Source organism: Protopterus annectens, chromosome 6.part0, assembly GCF_019279795.1.
Source record: "Protopterus annectens isolate FY-2018-M chromosome 6.part0, PAN1.0, whole genome shotgun sequence".
Lineage (NCBI taxonomy): Eukaryota > Metazoa > Chordata > Ceratodontiformes > Protopteridae > Protopterus > Protopterus annectens.
Window position 1 is genome coordinate 879,765,673 of NC_056737.1, and position 15,642 is coordinate 879,781,314.

The 15,642-nt window shown below is 45.8% G+C and overlaps 1 protein-coding gene across 1 annotated transcript in view; it reads right to left on the bottom strand.

The window, feature by feature from the left end:
• Nucleotides 1–7,032: 7,032 nt before the first annotated feature.
• The window catches only part of LOC122804591 (heat shock protein HSP 90-alpha), a 171,165-nt gene continuing 162,555 nt past the window's right edge, over nucleotides 7,033–15,642 (bottom strand). Inside the window, exon 11 of the mRNA XM_044074551.1 lies at nucleotides 7,033–7,349. Within this exon, the coding sequence (XP_043930486.1) occupies nucleotides 7,234–7,349 (116 nt within the window). The 3' untranslated portion in view covers nucleotides 7,033–7,233. The remainder of the gene's footprint in view (nucleotides 7,350–15,642) is intronic.

Below are 15,642 nucleotides of genomic sequence, written 5' to 3' on the forward strand. Positions count from 1 at the left end.
ATAGTGTCCCCATGTTGGTGATGAGTGACAAGTTGTTCCATAGCATTTGAGTTTATAAATTCAAGGAACCTTCGGCTAGGGTGTTGGAGCTAGAGTAATGCTCCCAGTCTTTGTTAGGGTAGTTGAAGTCACCCAATATAATGGTGTTTGGAGAGAGCTTCATATTTTCCAGTGTTCTCGGGAAGGCCGAGTGGGGTTCCTGGGTTTGGGAGAGTGGTCTGGGGCTATAAACTGGAAGGCAGTTTTACCCACTGTTGCACATGGATAGTCTCTGATGCTTTGTGCTGTGCCACCAACCTGGAGGTGTGGGTATCTGACTAATATTGATACTCTGTCTGGAGCAAGAAAAAATAAAGTTTCCCCAACAGGGTACTTAGCTTTATAGAAGACTTCGGATCTGAAATTTACTTCAGAAAATCATGAGTTGGATGACCGGCACTTGCGAAAGTACAGTTTTGTACCTACTATAAATGTAGATGTTAGTGTTCACCCTGCTGCAGTCATCACACTTGGGTTATCCTGCCATCAGGCAGTCTCGCAGTCGGCCCGAATTCCAAAGTCTTGGTCCAGCATCAGTTGCAGTCGCTTCCTTGATGTCAGTGTGTCAGGGGTATACAAGAGGCATCAGACACCATTTTCTTCAGTTTCTTGCCCCAGATGTCAGGTGCCCCCAAAAGGTAAGCAAAACATTTCGCCTACTCTACTTACAAAGCCATGTGTGACCCAGCTGTTATAAATGCTACAACTAAAGAAATCCCAATCCCTCCACACCACATGCTCCAGACATCTCGGCCTCAGTACCAGAAACAGAACATGCTGTAGGGACAGGTTCATAATCCAGAGACTGCCCATGCTATGGAATAGACTTCCCATACATGTCCAGCAGAGCATCTTACTGTCCCTCTTAAAGAGAAATGTTTGATGAGTGGATGGGAAATAGAAAATTCACCCTGGGGATCACTCCAGTAGTTCTACTCTACAGAGGCACTAGGAATGAAGGTCAGGTGGCATGATGCCAGGGTAATCCTGTGGGTTAGGCCTGTAAAGGCTCCAGGGCCATTGGCCTAGTACACATCAATATACATATGGCTATATAAAAATAAAACAAAACCCTTAGGTACAAGCAAATACACCACAGAGGTAGTATAGGATAAAGTGGTAGAGAAGTTCAGCTAGTTCAGAGGGGATGGAGGGAGGGTAACCTGGACTGCAGCAGGGTGAACACTAACATCTACATTTATGGTAGGTACAAAACTTATGTTAGTGTTACCCTGCTGCATTCACTTGGGTTGAGTCCTAAAGCTAAAGAGGGAAGGTGGAGTTAAACACAGTTAGAAGAGGCTAGTAGGCCCTGCAAAACTGCAGTGGCAAAACCAGCTCTAGTCTGAGAGTAAAGAGGCAAGTGATAGTGTTTGGTGAAGGTGTGCACTGAACTCCAAGTAGCAGCTTCCACAATATCCTTGGTTGGCACTCTTCTGAGAAAGGCTGCTGATGTAGCTGTAGCCCTGGTGGAGTGGGGCCTAATGTTAGCAGGTACTGCTTTCCCATGATGTGTGTAGCAGAAACATGTGCAATGTCCTATCCATTTAGAAATGGTCCGTTTTGAGATAGCTTTTCCTTGTGATCCTGTAGCATAGGCTACAAAGACCTGGTCAGTTTTTCTGAAAGCCTTAGTTTTATCCAAGTAGTAACACAATTGCCTGTGAATGTCTAAAGAGTGCAGGAGTCTTTCTCCTTTGTTCTGGGGATTTGAGAAGGTAGGCAAATGAATGGTTTGGTTTAGGGCCACACTGGATACCACCTTTGTCATAAAAGTATTAGGTTCGTAGAGAAACTCAGTCTTGATGAAAAAGGAAAGGTTCCACTGCCATTAGTATTAGTGCCTGTAGCAGAGACTCTTCTAGATGAGGTTATTGCTAGTGAAAGAAATTTTAAATCGGTTGAAAAAAGCAGGTTCAAAGGGTGGCAGTGTAAGCTTTTCCAGGACAAAGTTGAGATCCCAAGTAGGTGTTGGAGCTCTCCTTGGCAGTCTTAAGTTCTTAGCCCCACTGAGGTACCGTCTTAGGAGTGGATGTGAAAAAGGAGGATTCGTGCTGTAATGAGCTGAAATTGCTGAGGCGTGGAACTTAGATGAAAAGGAAAGTCCTTTGTGTAACATCTCTTAAATATTGTAGAATCTGAGGAATGTTCGGCTCCAGGGGATTTAGGCCTTTATAGCCTGGTTCCAGGAACAAAGTCTATTCAATTTTTCTGAATAGGTTTTCCTGGTGCTGGGCCTCCAGAATTACATCCATAACAGCTTTGGATAAAGGTGTTGGCTGGTTTAGTTAATTTGCCATGCAGCCATAAGGTCTTGAGCTGGCTGTGTAAAATCAGATAGTCTCGCTGGGTGAGCAGTTGAGGAATTTGTGGCAAAATCCATGGTGGGCCATGGTCCTTAAAATTGGATACCAATGTTGGCATGGCCAATCTGGTGCAATGAGAATCATTTGTGGCCACTCTAATCCGACTTTCAGCAGTACCGAGGCAGTGGAGGGAAGGCATACACTGTTAATGTTTTCCAACTGAATGAGAGCATCCACTTTCCAAGCTAGTGGATGGAAGGTCCTTGTGCAAAATTTTTGAAGTTGGTTGTGGGGGCTTGCAAATAGATCTAGGTCTGGGCGTCCCCATTTTTGAGCCATCATTGCAAAAACTTGTGGATTTAGTTCCCATTCATGTGGGTCCATGAGGCTTCTGCTTGGGTAGTCTGCCAATGTGTTTCTTTCCTGGCAGGAATTGTGCTTGTAATTTAACCTGGTAAGACAGTGCAGTGTTCCACAAGGTCATTGCTTGCCTGCATAGAGGGTAGGAATGTGTGCCCCCCTGCTTGGTTATGTACCACATAACTTGGTGTTGTCTTGTCCTTAGTAGTTGTCCTGGGTGTAGAAGGTCCTTAGAGCATTCTGCACTGCTAGCATTTTTTTTTTGATTGATATGCAGGTGTCTCTGATCTATAGTCCATTTGACCTGAATGCACTGTCCTGCCATGTCTGCTCCCCAGGCAGTCAGATGCAGCTGTCAGTTTGCCTGGCTGCAGGTAAGGTGAAAGGCAGACACCTGTTGAGGTGACATGCCTGTGCCCACCATAGAAACTCCTGAAGGCAGGGAATGAGTGGAATCATTGTTTCCAAACTGTGGCTGTGCTACACTTTTCAGGTAACATTGCAATTTCCTCATATGTAGTTTTGCAAATGGTATTAGTAGAATGCAAGATGCCATGAATCCCAAGTTTGTCTGGTGTGAGAGAAGCCATCTGGGCTGTTGTATTCAGCCTGGCACCCAGGAATGTTATGTTTTGTGAGGGCACTAGTTTTGATTTTTTAGTTTACTGTGTACCCTAGGCAACTTAGGTGTTTGACAAATGCCAGGCCAGATGCTGTAAAAGAATGTCCTTGCTTTCTGCTTGAATAAGACAGTCATCCAGGTATGGGTATATTTGAATTCCTCTGTCTGCAGTATGCAATTACTGGTGCCAGGCATTTTGTGAAGACCCTAAGCGCAGTAGATAAGCCAAAGGGCAGTGCACAGAATTGATAATGCGTTGAACATGCAATGAAGTGGAGGTATCTTCTGCAATTTTGTCTGATAGGGACATGCAGGTATGCCTCCTTGAGGTCCAAAGTGACTAGCCAAGCATTCTTGCCCAGCATGGGTAGAAGCTGCTGTAGTGTTAGCATCTTGAATTATGGCACTTGCAGATAGGTGGTTCAGAATTGAAAGATCCAGAATGGGTCTCCATGCTTTGTCCTTTCTTGGAACTAGGAAGAGTCTTGATTAAAATCCTTATCCCTGCTCCTGTGTAGGTACCTGTTGAATGGCTCATGTTCATGAGAGCTGTAATTTGTTTTTGTGCCTCTGCCCATTGATTTGGTGGAAAGTGGAATCTGTATCCTTGACAGACCATGTTTAGAACCAATTTGTCTTGTGATGATGTGCCAGTCTGCAAAAAATGCTAGTTTTCCTCCCAAGGGTGCTGCCAGGAGAGATTTGCTTGGTAGTTTGAGGATCGTCATAGTGTCTTGCCTTCTGTTAGCTTGGGGCCCGTCTTCTCCTCCTTTCTGGGTAGCAGAACCCCATTGGCGAGGTTTGTAAGGGCCCTATGACTGACCTCTTCCCCTTGGGAGGCTGTATTTGCCCCTGTCTGAAGCTGGAAAGGATCAATTTTTTGTTGGCCAATTTCTGCTGAAGCGAGGGGGTTGTACCTGCAAGAAATCCTTAAGTTTGCATAGATTTAGCCTTATCCTCAATTTTCTTTAAAACCTCTTCTGCTTTGACACCAAATACATCCTGTTGTAAAGGTGCATCTAATAATTTTGCTTTAACACAGTCAGGGAGGGTTTGCTCTTTTAACCAAGCATGTCTACGAATGACTGAGCCAGTAACAGGTGCTCTACAGGAAGTTCCAGTGAATCAAATCTGCTTGCCCACCTGTTCAGCTGCATGCAGCAGATCCTGCATTTCCTTGAACTCGGGCTGTTCTGAGTGTGCTCATTTTTTTGTTTTAACTGAGACATCAAGAATTGTTGATATTTCAACATGTGAAACTGGCAATTTAATGCTCTCATAGCCAGAGTTGCAGAGGTGTACATTCTTTCCCCATCTATCTAGGGCTCTGGAATCTGAGGACACATGATTTTAGCCATAGAAGCCTTTGCTCCCTTAGGACCCTAGGATATGGTTTCTGGGTCAACTACAGGGCTTTTATAAAGGAATTTGTGTGAGTCAGGTACTCTAGTATCTGTCTGGTTTGGCTGGAGCAGGAGGTAGAGTGTCCGGATTTAAACTAGACTCCAAGTAGACATCACCCACAATATCTAAAACAGGAGGAATAGCAAGAGGTCTGTGCTGGGGTAATAGAAGGAACTCTGAGCCTTTTCTTAGAATCAGAGTAATCCTGGCCTTCCCAGGTGGAAGTTTCCCCAAAGGAGTAGTCTTCAGGGGGAGATGCTGAGGAAATAGAGTCTTCAGCATCAGAATCCTCATAAGGTGGAAAGTGTAATCCTGTTCCCAAGAAGGATCCGAGGAGAGAAACCTGGTCAGAGGATGCATAATCCTCCTCTTGTCTTGGTCTTTTATCAGGAGGGGGATGGGAACCTCTGGTAAGGGTAATTAAATCTTCAGCCATCTTAAGCGTGTTTCTTAGGCATGGGGCCTTGACCTGTAGACGGATTAACAGTTTTCGTATGTTTTAAAGAAGTTTAGCACAAGATTTAATGGCAAGTGTAGTCGGTCTGAAGACACCTGCAACCGAAGGAGTTTCCTCTGCACTGGTGTCTAAATCTGCTCTGGTGTCTGTAGATGGCTGCGTCGGCCTAGTAGACTCTGCGTGGGAGTCGGCAGCTTGGGGTTCCAGTAGGTAGTCAGGGGGTGCATAGGCACCGCACTGAAAACCAGAGAACCGGCGACAAAGCCCAGCTGAGGCCTCTGGGTCTGGCTTATTCCTAGGCTGCCTGTCCTTATATCCTTGTGTTTATGAATTGGTTGTCGGCTGCTACAACTGCATGGGATAATTGAATTTCCTACCAAAGGAATGCTGTGCAAAGTCAAAACTGCGTTTGAAGGTGCATTTATTAAACCTAGCGCAAAACCGACATGTGAAGTCGTGGTCTGGGCCTAGGCAAGGAATACAATAGGAATGGAAGTCCTTATGAGGAATTTGCTTCCCACAAGAAATGCAATTGTTAATTTTCTGACATCGGACTGAGGCAAGAAAGTGTTTTCCCCAACGGGGTACTTGGAGACTTCAGGCTGAAATTCAAATCGAAAATCTCAGGTGTCGGCCGACTGGCATTTGCAAACTGCTTCCGCTTCGTGCGGCAAGAAAGACTGGAGAAAATGGCGTCTGATGCCTCATATACCCCTGACGTACTGATGTCAGGGAAGAAGCAACAGCAACTGAAGCCGGACCAAGACTTCGGAATTCGGGCAGACTGCAGGACCACCTGACGGCAGGATAACCTAAGTATGATGACTGCAGCATGATAACATGAACATCCACTTTTGCTTCGGGCACTGCACGGCAAGAAAGACGGAAGAAAATGGCATCTGCTGCATCTTATACCCCCTGGCGCACTGACATCAGGGAAGAGGCGACAGCAAAAGACGCCGGACCAAGACTTTGGAATTCAGGCCGACTGCTGGTAGCCTGCCAGCAGGATAACCCTGGTGTAATGACTGCAACAGTGAAACACTGATAATCAGGTACACATACAACTGTACTGAAGAGAGAACGAGAAACCTTACCACCTTCGCTTACAGCTCAGACCACGATGCTAACTTAGAGCAGCAAACGAGATCTGGGGTTAGTCAGGAGGAAGCGATTATAGGTAGGGGAGGAGCTTAGAGCCGATGCCTGTAAACGTTTTGCCAGCACTGGATCCAAATGCTCGTATGTGCAGAAGGAATGAAGTTAACTACTTCAGATCAATCGTTAACTTTTTCTGACATCGGCTAGAGCAAGAAGAGAGGACTACCCCCAATGGGGTACTTAGCTTTAGAAAACTTCAGGATTATGCAATTCATAAGCGAAAACTCAGGTAGCGGCCAATCGGCACTTGCGAACTGCTTCGGGCTCATCAGCAAGAAAGACTAATGTAACTGTTTTGGCTGCCTGTCTTCATACCCCTGACGAACTGATGTCAGTCCTGGAGCAACAGCAACTGACACAAATACAGAGTCTCTGGTATTCGGGCTGACTGAGGGATACCTGCAGGCAAAGTGTGATGACTGCAGCAATGAAACCCTAAGAACATCTGCACTCTCAACTTTAAGTCGGGCAGAAGCTATCCAGATAGGAATGTCAGGTGGCATAAAATTTTACTCTGGCTGATGTTGGAAGATCCAAATACTTAAGACATTTGAAATGCACAGCTTAACTTGTGATGGGTGCCCACACTTGTCATACAAGCTTCATTCTAGTTACCTGCACTGACCAACATGTAGGTTAACCATGGATATTCTAAACAGTAGTCCCAAATTACACACTTACACGACTTTGCCACCATTTTATTGCATTCATGTTATTTACAAAAAAGCATCAACCTCAAAAACAGAGGACATCTCCATCTCAGTCTGCCAATGTGAAGTGCATTTGCAAACCATACAGCAAACCAATAAGTAAAGAAAAATCTAAACTTCACAGAAGTTTACAACTTTTTGCACTAATGCTGTTTCAGCCCATGTTAGTGTACTTCAGTCAACTTCTTCCATACGGGACACATCTTCACCTTCTCCTTCCAAGGGAGGCATTTCATCCACTACTTCTGCTGCACTGGTATCTTCTGCTGCTACATCATCTTCATCAATACCTGAAATTAAAGACCTTAAACTAAGCTTAAAATGAAGATTGTATGGGTTTAATTGCTTTCAAATTTGAGAGACTGCTCTAAACATTTCAGTAAAGTTACTTTATTACAAAATAAAGACAAAAGTGCAGTTATGTACCCTTACCATAAATGTACATGTTAGAGTATATTCACTGTTGCAGTCATTACATTTGGGGTTCTGCTTGCAGTAGCCCTCAGTCGGCCTGATTAACAAAGTCTTGGGTCCGGTGTCAGTTACTGTCCCTTCTTCCATGATGTTAGGTCGTCAGGGGGTAAAAAACATGCAGTCAACACCATTACATCAGTTTCTTGCCCCAGATGTCAGGTGCACCCATAATGGAAAGCAATTAAATCTATAATACAAGGATATACCTCCAACAAAGAAGCAAATGCACCAAAAAGCTTGAGAATAGTGAGAGTAGAGGTATAGCCAAGTGAAAAGGGGCTGAAGGGACGGTAACCAGGACTGCAACAGTGAATACACAAGCTTCTACATTTATGGTAAGTGTACACAACTGTACTATGTTCTTTGTGTTTCACTATTGCAGTCATTACATTTGGGTAGATTCCCAAAGCTAAGATAGGGAGGAGGAATTAAAAAAAAAAAAAAAAAAAAAAAAAAAGTTAGGACCAGCTACAAGGCCCTGCAAGACTGCAGTGGCAAAACAAGCTCTGGATTTAGAGAAAATTGGCAAATAATGCTTGGTGAAAGTAGGTACAGAACTCAAAGTAGCAGCTTCTAGGATGTCCCTTGGAGGGACGCCCCCGAGAGGCTGTAGAGGTAGATGCAGCCCTGGTTGAATGGGGTCTGATGCCTTGCGGGATAGGTTTTCCATGGTGCTTATAGCAGAAATGAATGCAGTGGCCTATCCACTTTGAAATGGCTTTCCTCACTGTCCCTGCAGCAAATGCCACAGTTCAGACTTTTTTCAGGTTTAGTCCTGTCCAAGTAGAATCTAAGTTGTCTGTGCACATCTAAGAGTGCAGTATGTGTTCCCCTTTGTTCTGTGGGTTAGGAAAGAAGGTAGGCAAATGAATGGTCAGAGCCACACTGGATACCACCCTGAGCATTGAGGGATTGGTTCTGAATGTCCCTGTCTGCATGAAAGATAGAAAGGACTCACACTACCATAACTACCTGTAACTCCAATACCCTTCTTGCAGACGTGATTGCTAAAAGAAAAACTTTTCCAGGAAAGGAATTTTAAATCAGAGGTAGCACCTGGCTCGAAAGGAGGAAGAGAGTTTCTCCACGACAAAGAAAAGGTCCCAGGCTGCAGTTAGAGCTCTCCTTGGTGGCCTTACATTTTTGGCCCCTCTGAGGAACTGCTTGAGCAGTGGGTGAAATAGGGGAGGCTCTGTGCTATGAGCTGAAATGGCTGAGACATGAATTTTGGAGGTAAAGGACATGCCCTTAAGCACCTCAGTCAAATATTGTAGAATCTGAGGTAAGTTGGGCACTGCTGCCCTCATCCCTTGAGAATGGTTCCAGGTACAAACTTTTTTCCATTTTGCAGCATAATATTTTCTAGTACTAGGCCTCCTAGCCTCTAAAATGATAGATCACGGATTTACTGAGGGGTGGTAAGAAAGAGGAGATTATGCAATTAGCCAGGCTAGGTTCAGTGTTTGCAGCTGAGGGTACAGAATCTGGTTCCCCTGCTGAGACAACAGGGAAGGAGTCCGAGGCAGGTGCCATGGGGCCAAGCAGGAGGGGGTACCAGTATTGGCATGGCCAGTCTTGTGCAATTAAATTCGTTCTTGGCTTGTCCCGTTTGATCTTTAGTTGTACACCTTGGAGAGCAGAGAGAGGAGAAAGTCAAACAGATTGGATGCTCTATCCTTCTGCTGGAAAAACCTCTGTCCAAGCTAGTTTGTGGGGAATCCTTGTGCAAAATTTGTCCAATTGAAGGTTCTGGGGGAGGCTAGCCAGGTCTATATCTAGGCTCCCAATTTGCTTGTAAATATGCTGAAAATCCTTGGTTCCAGTTTCCAATCGTGTGGGTCCATGAGGTTTCTGCTTAGACCATCTGCCAGTGTATTTAGTTTTCCTGGCAGGAATTGAGCTTGTAGATTTACTTGGTAGCTCAAGGCTGTGTTCCACAATGCCATGGCTAGTCTGCAGAGGGGGTATGAGTGTCTCCCCCCCCTGCTTACGTACCACAGGACTGTGCTTTACCATTAGTTGCCCTGGAAAAATGTGGTCCTTCTTAGCTGTAGAGAATTCTGACAGCCTTCATTTCCTTTTGATTCAAGGGTAGGAGCAATTAACTTGGGTTCCATTTGCCCTGAATACACTTCCCTGCCAGGTGAGCCCCCCCCGCCCCTAAAGGGGAGGGGCTGAGCTCTGATCTTTTAGCTTGGAAAGCTGCTTGCTCGGATCAGATACCCACAGGTTGCTGATCAAATTTAGTTAGCTACTTCAGATCCCTTCTTGCTGAAGTGACTGCCAAAAGAAACGCAGTCTTCCAAGATAAAAATTTTATACCTGCAGTAGCTTGTTCAAAAGGAGGCAGGGCAAGTTTCTCCAGCACAAAATTGAGATCCCATGCAGGAGTTGGTGTTCTTCTGGGAGGCCTTAGATTTTCGGCCCCTCTGAGATGCTGTTTAAGCAGTGGATGAGAAAACAGGAGGCTGTGTCATAATGAGCAGACATGGCAGAGAAAAACATGAGCCCTTGTCAAGCATCTCAGTCAAGTATTGTAAAATCCTAGGAATATCGGGCTTTGCTGCCACTATTCCTTACACTTTATTCCAAGCACAGAATCTCTTCCATTTATCAGCATAAGATTTTCTAGTACCTGGCCTTCTGGCTTCCAAAATGACATCCATCACAGGTTTACTGAGAGATGTGGTTTGAATAATTAGCTTATTAGCCATGCTGCAAGATTCTGAGTTTGGAGCACAGTGTGCAGAACTTGATATTTCTGCAGAGACAGTAAATGAGGTGTTTGAGGCAAGTACCACAGAGGAAGGTGTGACATATTCCTTTGCAGCTGGTACCAGTGCTGGCAAGGCCAGTCCGGAGCAGTAAGGAACATTTTTTGGTTTTTCCTGTCTGACTTGGTAAGACCTTTGAGAGCAGAGAGAGGGGGAACACATACTCCAATAGTTTTTCCAGCTGAAGGAGAGATCATCCACTTTCCATGCTTTTTTGTGAGGAGTTCTTGTGCATAATTTGTCCAACTGATAGTTTTGGGGAGAGGCAAATAGATCCATGTCTGGGCTCCCCCATTCTGTTAACATGCTGAAGATTTGTGGATAAGGTTTCCATTCGTGCAGGTCCATAAGATTTCTGCTTAGGTTGTCTGCCAGAGTACTTTGCTTTCCTGGCAGGAATTGTGCTTAATGATGCATTTAAGTCCAGGCTGTGTTCCACAAGGCAATGACTAATCTGCAAAGGGGCTAGGAATGAGTACCCCCCCCTGCTTGTTTATGTACCACAACTGTGGTGCTGTCAGTCTTTCAGTAGTTGCCCTGGATGAAGCAAGTGATTGAAGGCTGTCTGAGCATTCTGAATAGCTAGCATTTCTTTCTGGTTGATATGTAGATGCATTTGGATTGGGCTTTATTTGCCCTAAATGCATCTCCCTGCCAGGTGGGTGCCCTCAAGCAGACTGACATATCTGTAGTTAGGGTTTGGGTGGCAGGGGGTAGAGTGAATAACAGTCCCTTGTTTTGGCGACTGGCCTCTGCCCAAAGAAACTCCTGTTGTAGGCAGGGAATGAGAGGAATCATTGTTTCCAGGCTGTGAATGTGGACTCCATAAATTTTTAGGTACCACTGAAATTTCCTCATATGTAGTCTTGAATATGGAATTAGAAGAATGCAGGATACCATGAACCCCAAACCCTGCAGCGTTTTTCTTGCAGATAACTGTGGTTTTTAACATTTGTTTAAAGTGTGTTGTCAATTCCCTCCGTCTGTCTGGCGTGAGGTTAAGTCATCTGGACAGTTGCATTCAAGCTTGCACCCAGGAATGTAATTTGAGGGTACTGGTTGTGATTTCTTTTCATTTATGGTGCAATCTAGGCATGCTAAAAGCTTTACAAACGTCAGATGTTGAAGTGTACTTGTCCTCTGCTTGAATGAGAATAGTCCAGATAAGGATAAATTTGGATGTTTGTCTGCAGAATGCAACTACTGGTGCTAGGCACTTTGTAAAGACCCTGGGCGCAGTAGATAAGCCAAAGGGCAGTGCAGAGAACTGGTAATGCAAAAAACCTGCTCTGAAGCAGTTATCTTCTGCACAATTCCCTTATTGGGATATGCAAGTATGCCTCTTAAGTGTCTAGTTACTAACCAAGCATTCTTGCCTAGCATAGGCAGCAACTGTTGTAAAGTCAGCATTCTGAATTTTGGAATGTCCAGATACGTGTTCAGTATTGGATGCCATGAATGGTCTTTTCAGAGTACCAGGAAAAGTCTTGAATAAAATCCTTGTCCTTTTTCCTGTTCTGGTACCGGTTGAATAGCCCCCATATCCATGAGGGACATGACTTGTTTCTGGGCCTCTGACCACTGGTTGTGGCAGATCTGGCCATCCATTTGGAATTGGCAAAGTATGGAAAAGAAATCTGTACCCCTGGGATAAAGTGATGTACTCACCATAACGTTCCGTCTGAGAAAGTACTTCGTCTGCAACCTGTGGGTATCTGATCCGACCTCTGATCAGAGCCAGCAGCTGTATTACCTCAGATAGAGTTTGTTCAGTCCAGAAACACACCTTCGACAGAGGATCAAGTATTGCCTACTTCATGAAAAATAACATTTTTCAGGTGACCAGGTATCATGATATGGTTAGGAGGCATGGAGGGGGTCGGTTGCAGACAAATTAAGTACCTACTTAGATGGAACGTTATGGTGAGTACATAACTTCTTTATCTGAATTAGTTACTTCATTTGTTCTGCAACCTGTGGGACAGAGTCCCCAGCGACCTATAAAAATAACCCTGGGTGGCCTTATGGAAGGATATATTCCGAAGCACCGGAGCCAAAGGAAGCCCTACTCCTTGAAATCATATCCAATTTATAATGGGAAATGAACGTATGAGAAGAGGACCAAGCAGCTGAACATATGTCGTCCAGAGGAACCCTGGACCAGAAGGCTGCTGATGTAGCAATGGATCGGGTTGAATGAGCGTGGATTCCCATAAGAACTGGTTTACCTGAGGACGTATACCCCTGGATTATGCATTGAGAAATCCAATTAGCTAGGGTTACTTTAGAAATTGCCTTTCCCATAGTGGATTTGGCGAAAGACCCAAACAACTTATCAGACTTGCGAAAATCTTTATTCCTGTGTAGGTAGAAATGTAGTTGCCTGTGTACATCCAGTTTGTGAAATGTGTACTCCCCTTTGTTCTGAAAATTTGGGAAGAATACCGGTAAATTGATTGATTGGTTAATATTTGACTGAAGCCACCTTTGGTAGGAAAGACTAGTTAGTCCTGAGAGACCATCCTTGTGAAAAATGAGGTAGGGGGTTTCACGCACAGGTTTTGGAGTTCTGAAACCCTCCTGGCTGACATAATAGCCACTAAAAAGGCTGTTTTCCAAGACAATTTTAATGGAACAGAGGTGGCAGGCTCAAAAGGTGGACTTGTCAAAGCTTGTAGGATTAAAGTAAAGTCCCATGGAGGAACCACAGACTTACTGGTGGTTTGAAAAGAAAAATGCCCCTCAAGAAGGTTTTGCATATCTTTGAAAATGCTACAGATCCCAGTCCATCTCTCATGTGAAAATGGGAAATGTGGCTAGTTGTACCTTAACAGTGGACGCTCTCGCTCCTTTTTGAAAGATTAGCGACAAAAAATCCAGAATCATTGGAATAGGGACTGTAAAAGGATCCAGGCCCTTTCCCTCAGCCCAGATGGAAAAACGTTTCCATTTACTATTGTAAATTTTACTGGTAGCAGGCTCAAGCCGCCACCAAAATGGCCTTCACTGGAGAGGAGATACCAGGAGTCCTAGCCATCAGAGGAACTGGATCAACCAAACTATCAGCTTGAGGTTTAGCAGGTTTGGGGTTTGGCATCCTGCAGGATGCAAAATCAAATCTGGAATGGGATCCAGGATCCATGGAGGAACTATATCGTGAGACCACAGATAAGGGAACCAGATCCGACAAGGCCAGAATGGGGTTATGAGGATAACTTCGCTTTAACAGACTGAATGAATTCTGAATGAACTTGGTCATAAGTGGGAGAGGGGGGATGAGCATAAAGACCGGGTGACCAAGGATGCACCAGAGCATCTCTCGGGGTCTCCCCTGAAGGGAAGTATTGCGAAGTACTCGCACTTTGACGGAGAGGCGAAAAGATCGCAGCAAGGACAACCCCATGTGCGGAAGATCTGTTTTGCAACCGAAGGATTGAGAGACCACTCATACGGGGTGAGAATCACCAGACTTAGTTTGTCTGCCAATATGTTGGACCGACCTGGAATGTGCGTTGCTACCAGAAAGCGGTTGGTGGACATAGCCCATTCCCACTCTCAGTGTCTCGGCAAAGGGGACAAGACCTGGTTCCCCTGTTTATGTACCAGACTACCACCATTTTGTCTGTGTGGATTGCAATAGTCCCTAGAGAGAGAAGGTTGTGGAGAGCTTGCAACGCCAAAAGCACTGCCCTCATCTCTAAGACATTGATATGCAAAGTGGCCTCTATGGGGGTCCATATGTGCCTTGGACGGTTCTGCCCGAACTATGCCCCCACCACCTGAGGCGAGAAGCATTCATGGTCAACACGGCTTGGGGTGAGGGAAATACAAAGGGTCTCCCTTCTCGCAGCTCTCGCGAGTGAAGCCACCCAAAAACGGAGTCCCTGCAAATTCTGCTCAGCGGAATAGAAGTGTTCAGCGGGTGAAACACTAGTGACCATTGAAATTAGAGTCCACTGTAAGATCCTCATTTGTAGGAGAGCATGGAGAGAGACTGATGGCGCTGCCATAGACCCCAGTGCCCTCAGGACTAACTCCACCGCAGGAGCTGGGCTTTGAAGGGCCAAGATCTGATGCGATAAGCTGTTCAGCCTGTCTGGGTTTAGGAAGACCCAAGAGATGTGAGTGTCCAATTTGGTCCCTATAAACTCCAAGCCTCCACTGGTTGAAGGAAGAACTTCTGAAGGTTCACGGACATGCCCAAACTCTGGGCGAGAGTCGGAGCATAACCCCTTGCAACAGAGTTTATGCCTGTTGGGGGCAGCAAGGAGGCAGTTGTCCAGGTACAGGAACACCTGAATGCCTGGAGTCTCAGGTGGGCTGCAACCACTGCCATGACCTTGGTGAACACCCTGGGGGCAGAGTTGAGGCCGAACGGGAGAACCCTGAATTGATAATGACAGTCTCCCAGCTGGAAGCGGAGGAACCTCCTGGATCGCCTGTCCATCAGAATGTGGTAGTACCCATCCTTGAGGGGTATGGAGCACATCCAGTCATTCTCCCGAAGGGGGAGAACAGACTGAAGAGTGACCATCAGGAACTTCTCCTTGGGGACAAACAGGTTCAGGGCGGAGAGATCTAGAATAGGTCTCAAGTTCCCAGTCTTTGGCATTAAAAAAAGGCAACGAGGGGTCCGAAGGTGGATGGGACAGCTAAGACTTGCGAAACCACAACTTTTGTCCCTTCTGATTCCTTGAAAAGGATTGTTGAGGATTAGAGAAGCGGACCCTGACTGCATTTGGGTCTGCAGGAATCTACTCTAGAGGAAGTAGTCGAGGTGGGCCGGAAGGGCCACCTCGACGATCTCCGAGACCGGTACTCCTCTGGCTCCCGCGAGAATCAAGGCAAATGGAGCAGAGAGGGGGAGGATCCAAAGACCCTCGAGGGAGAGCTAACTTTCGATGGGGGGACTGAGGGGCGAGCCTCAGCCCACTTTTTATGAGACCTGTGCTAGTCTTTCTCCTTATGTCTCTTCTTTGGAGACAGAAGCACTAGTGTCCCCTGGACCCTGCACAGCAGAGGGAGTCCCAGGCAGAGCGGGGGGAGCTAAAAGCACCAGGGCTACGGAGGTAGCCTGAGCCTGGGAAGGGGAGGAAGCAGCAGAGTCGTTGGGAAGTAAGCCCGCCAGGATGAGCTTGTTATTCATGTCCCCAATTGCCCAGGGATTAAAGGCTGCACAATCTGGGCAAGCCAAGTGGGCCACTCCCAGGCACAAAACGCACTGAGTGTGGCCATCAGCTGGGGAAAGCTTATGGTCACACTCAAGCACTTAGAAAAAAACTGCCTTGGGCCCCCTTCAGACATTTTTTTTTTTTTTTTTTACAATACACACACC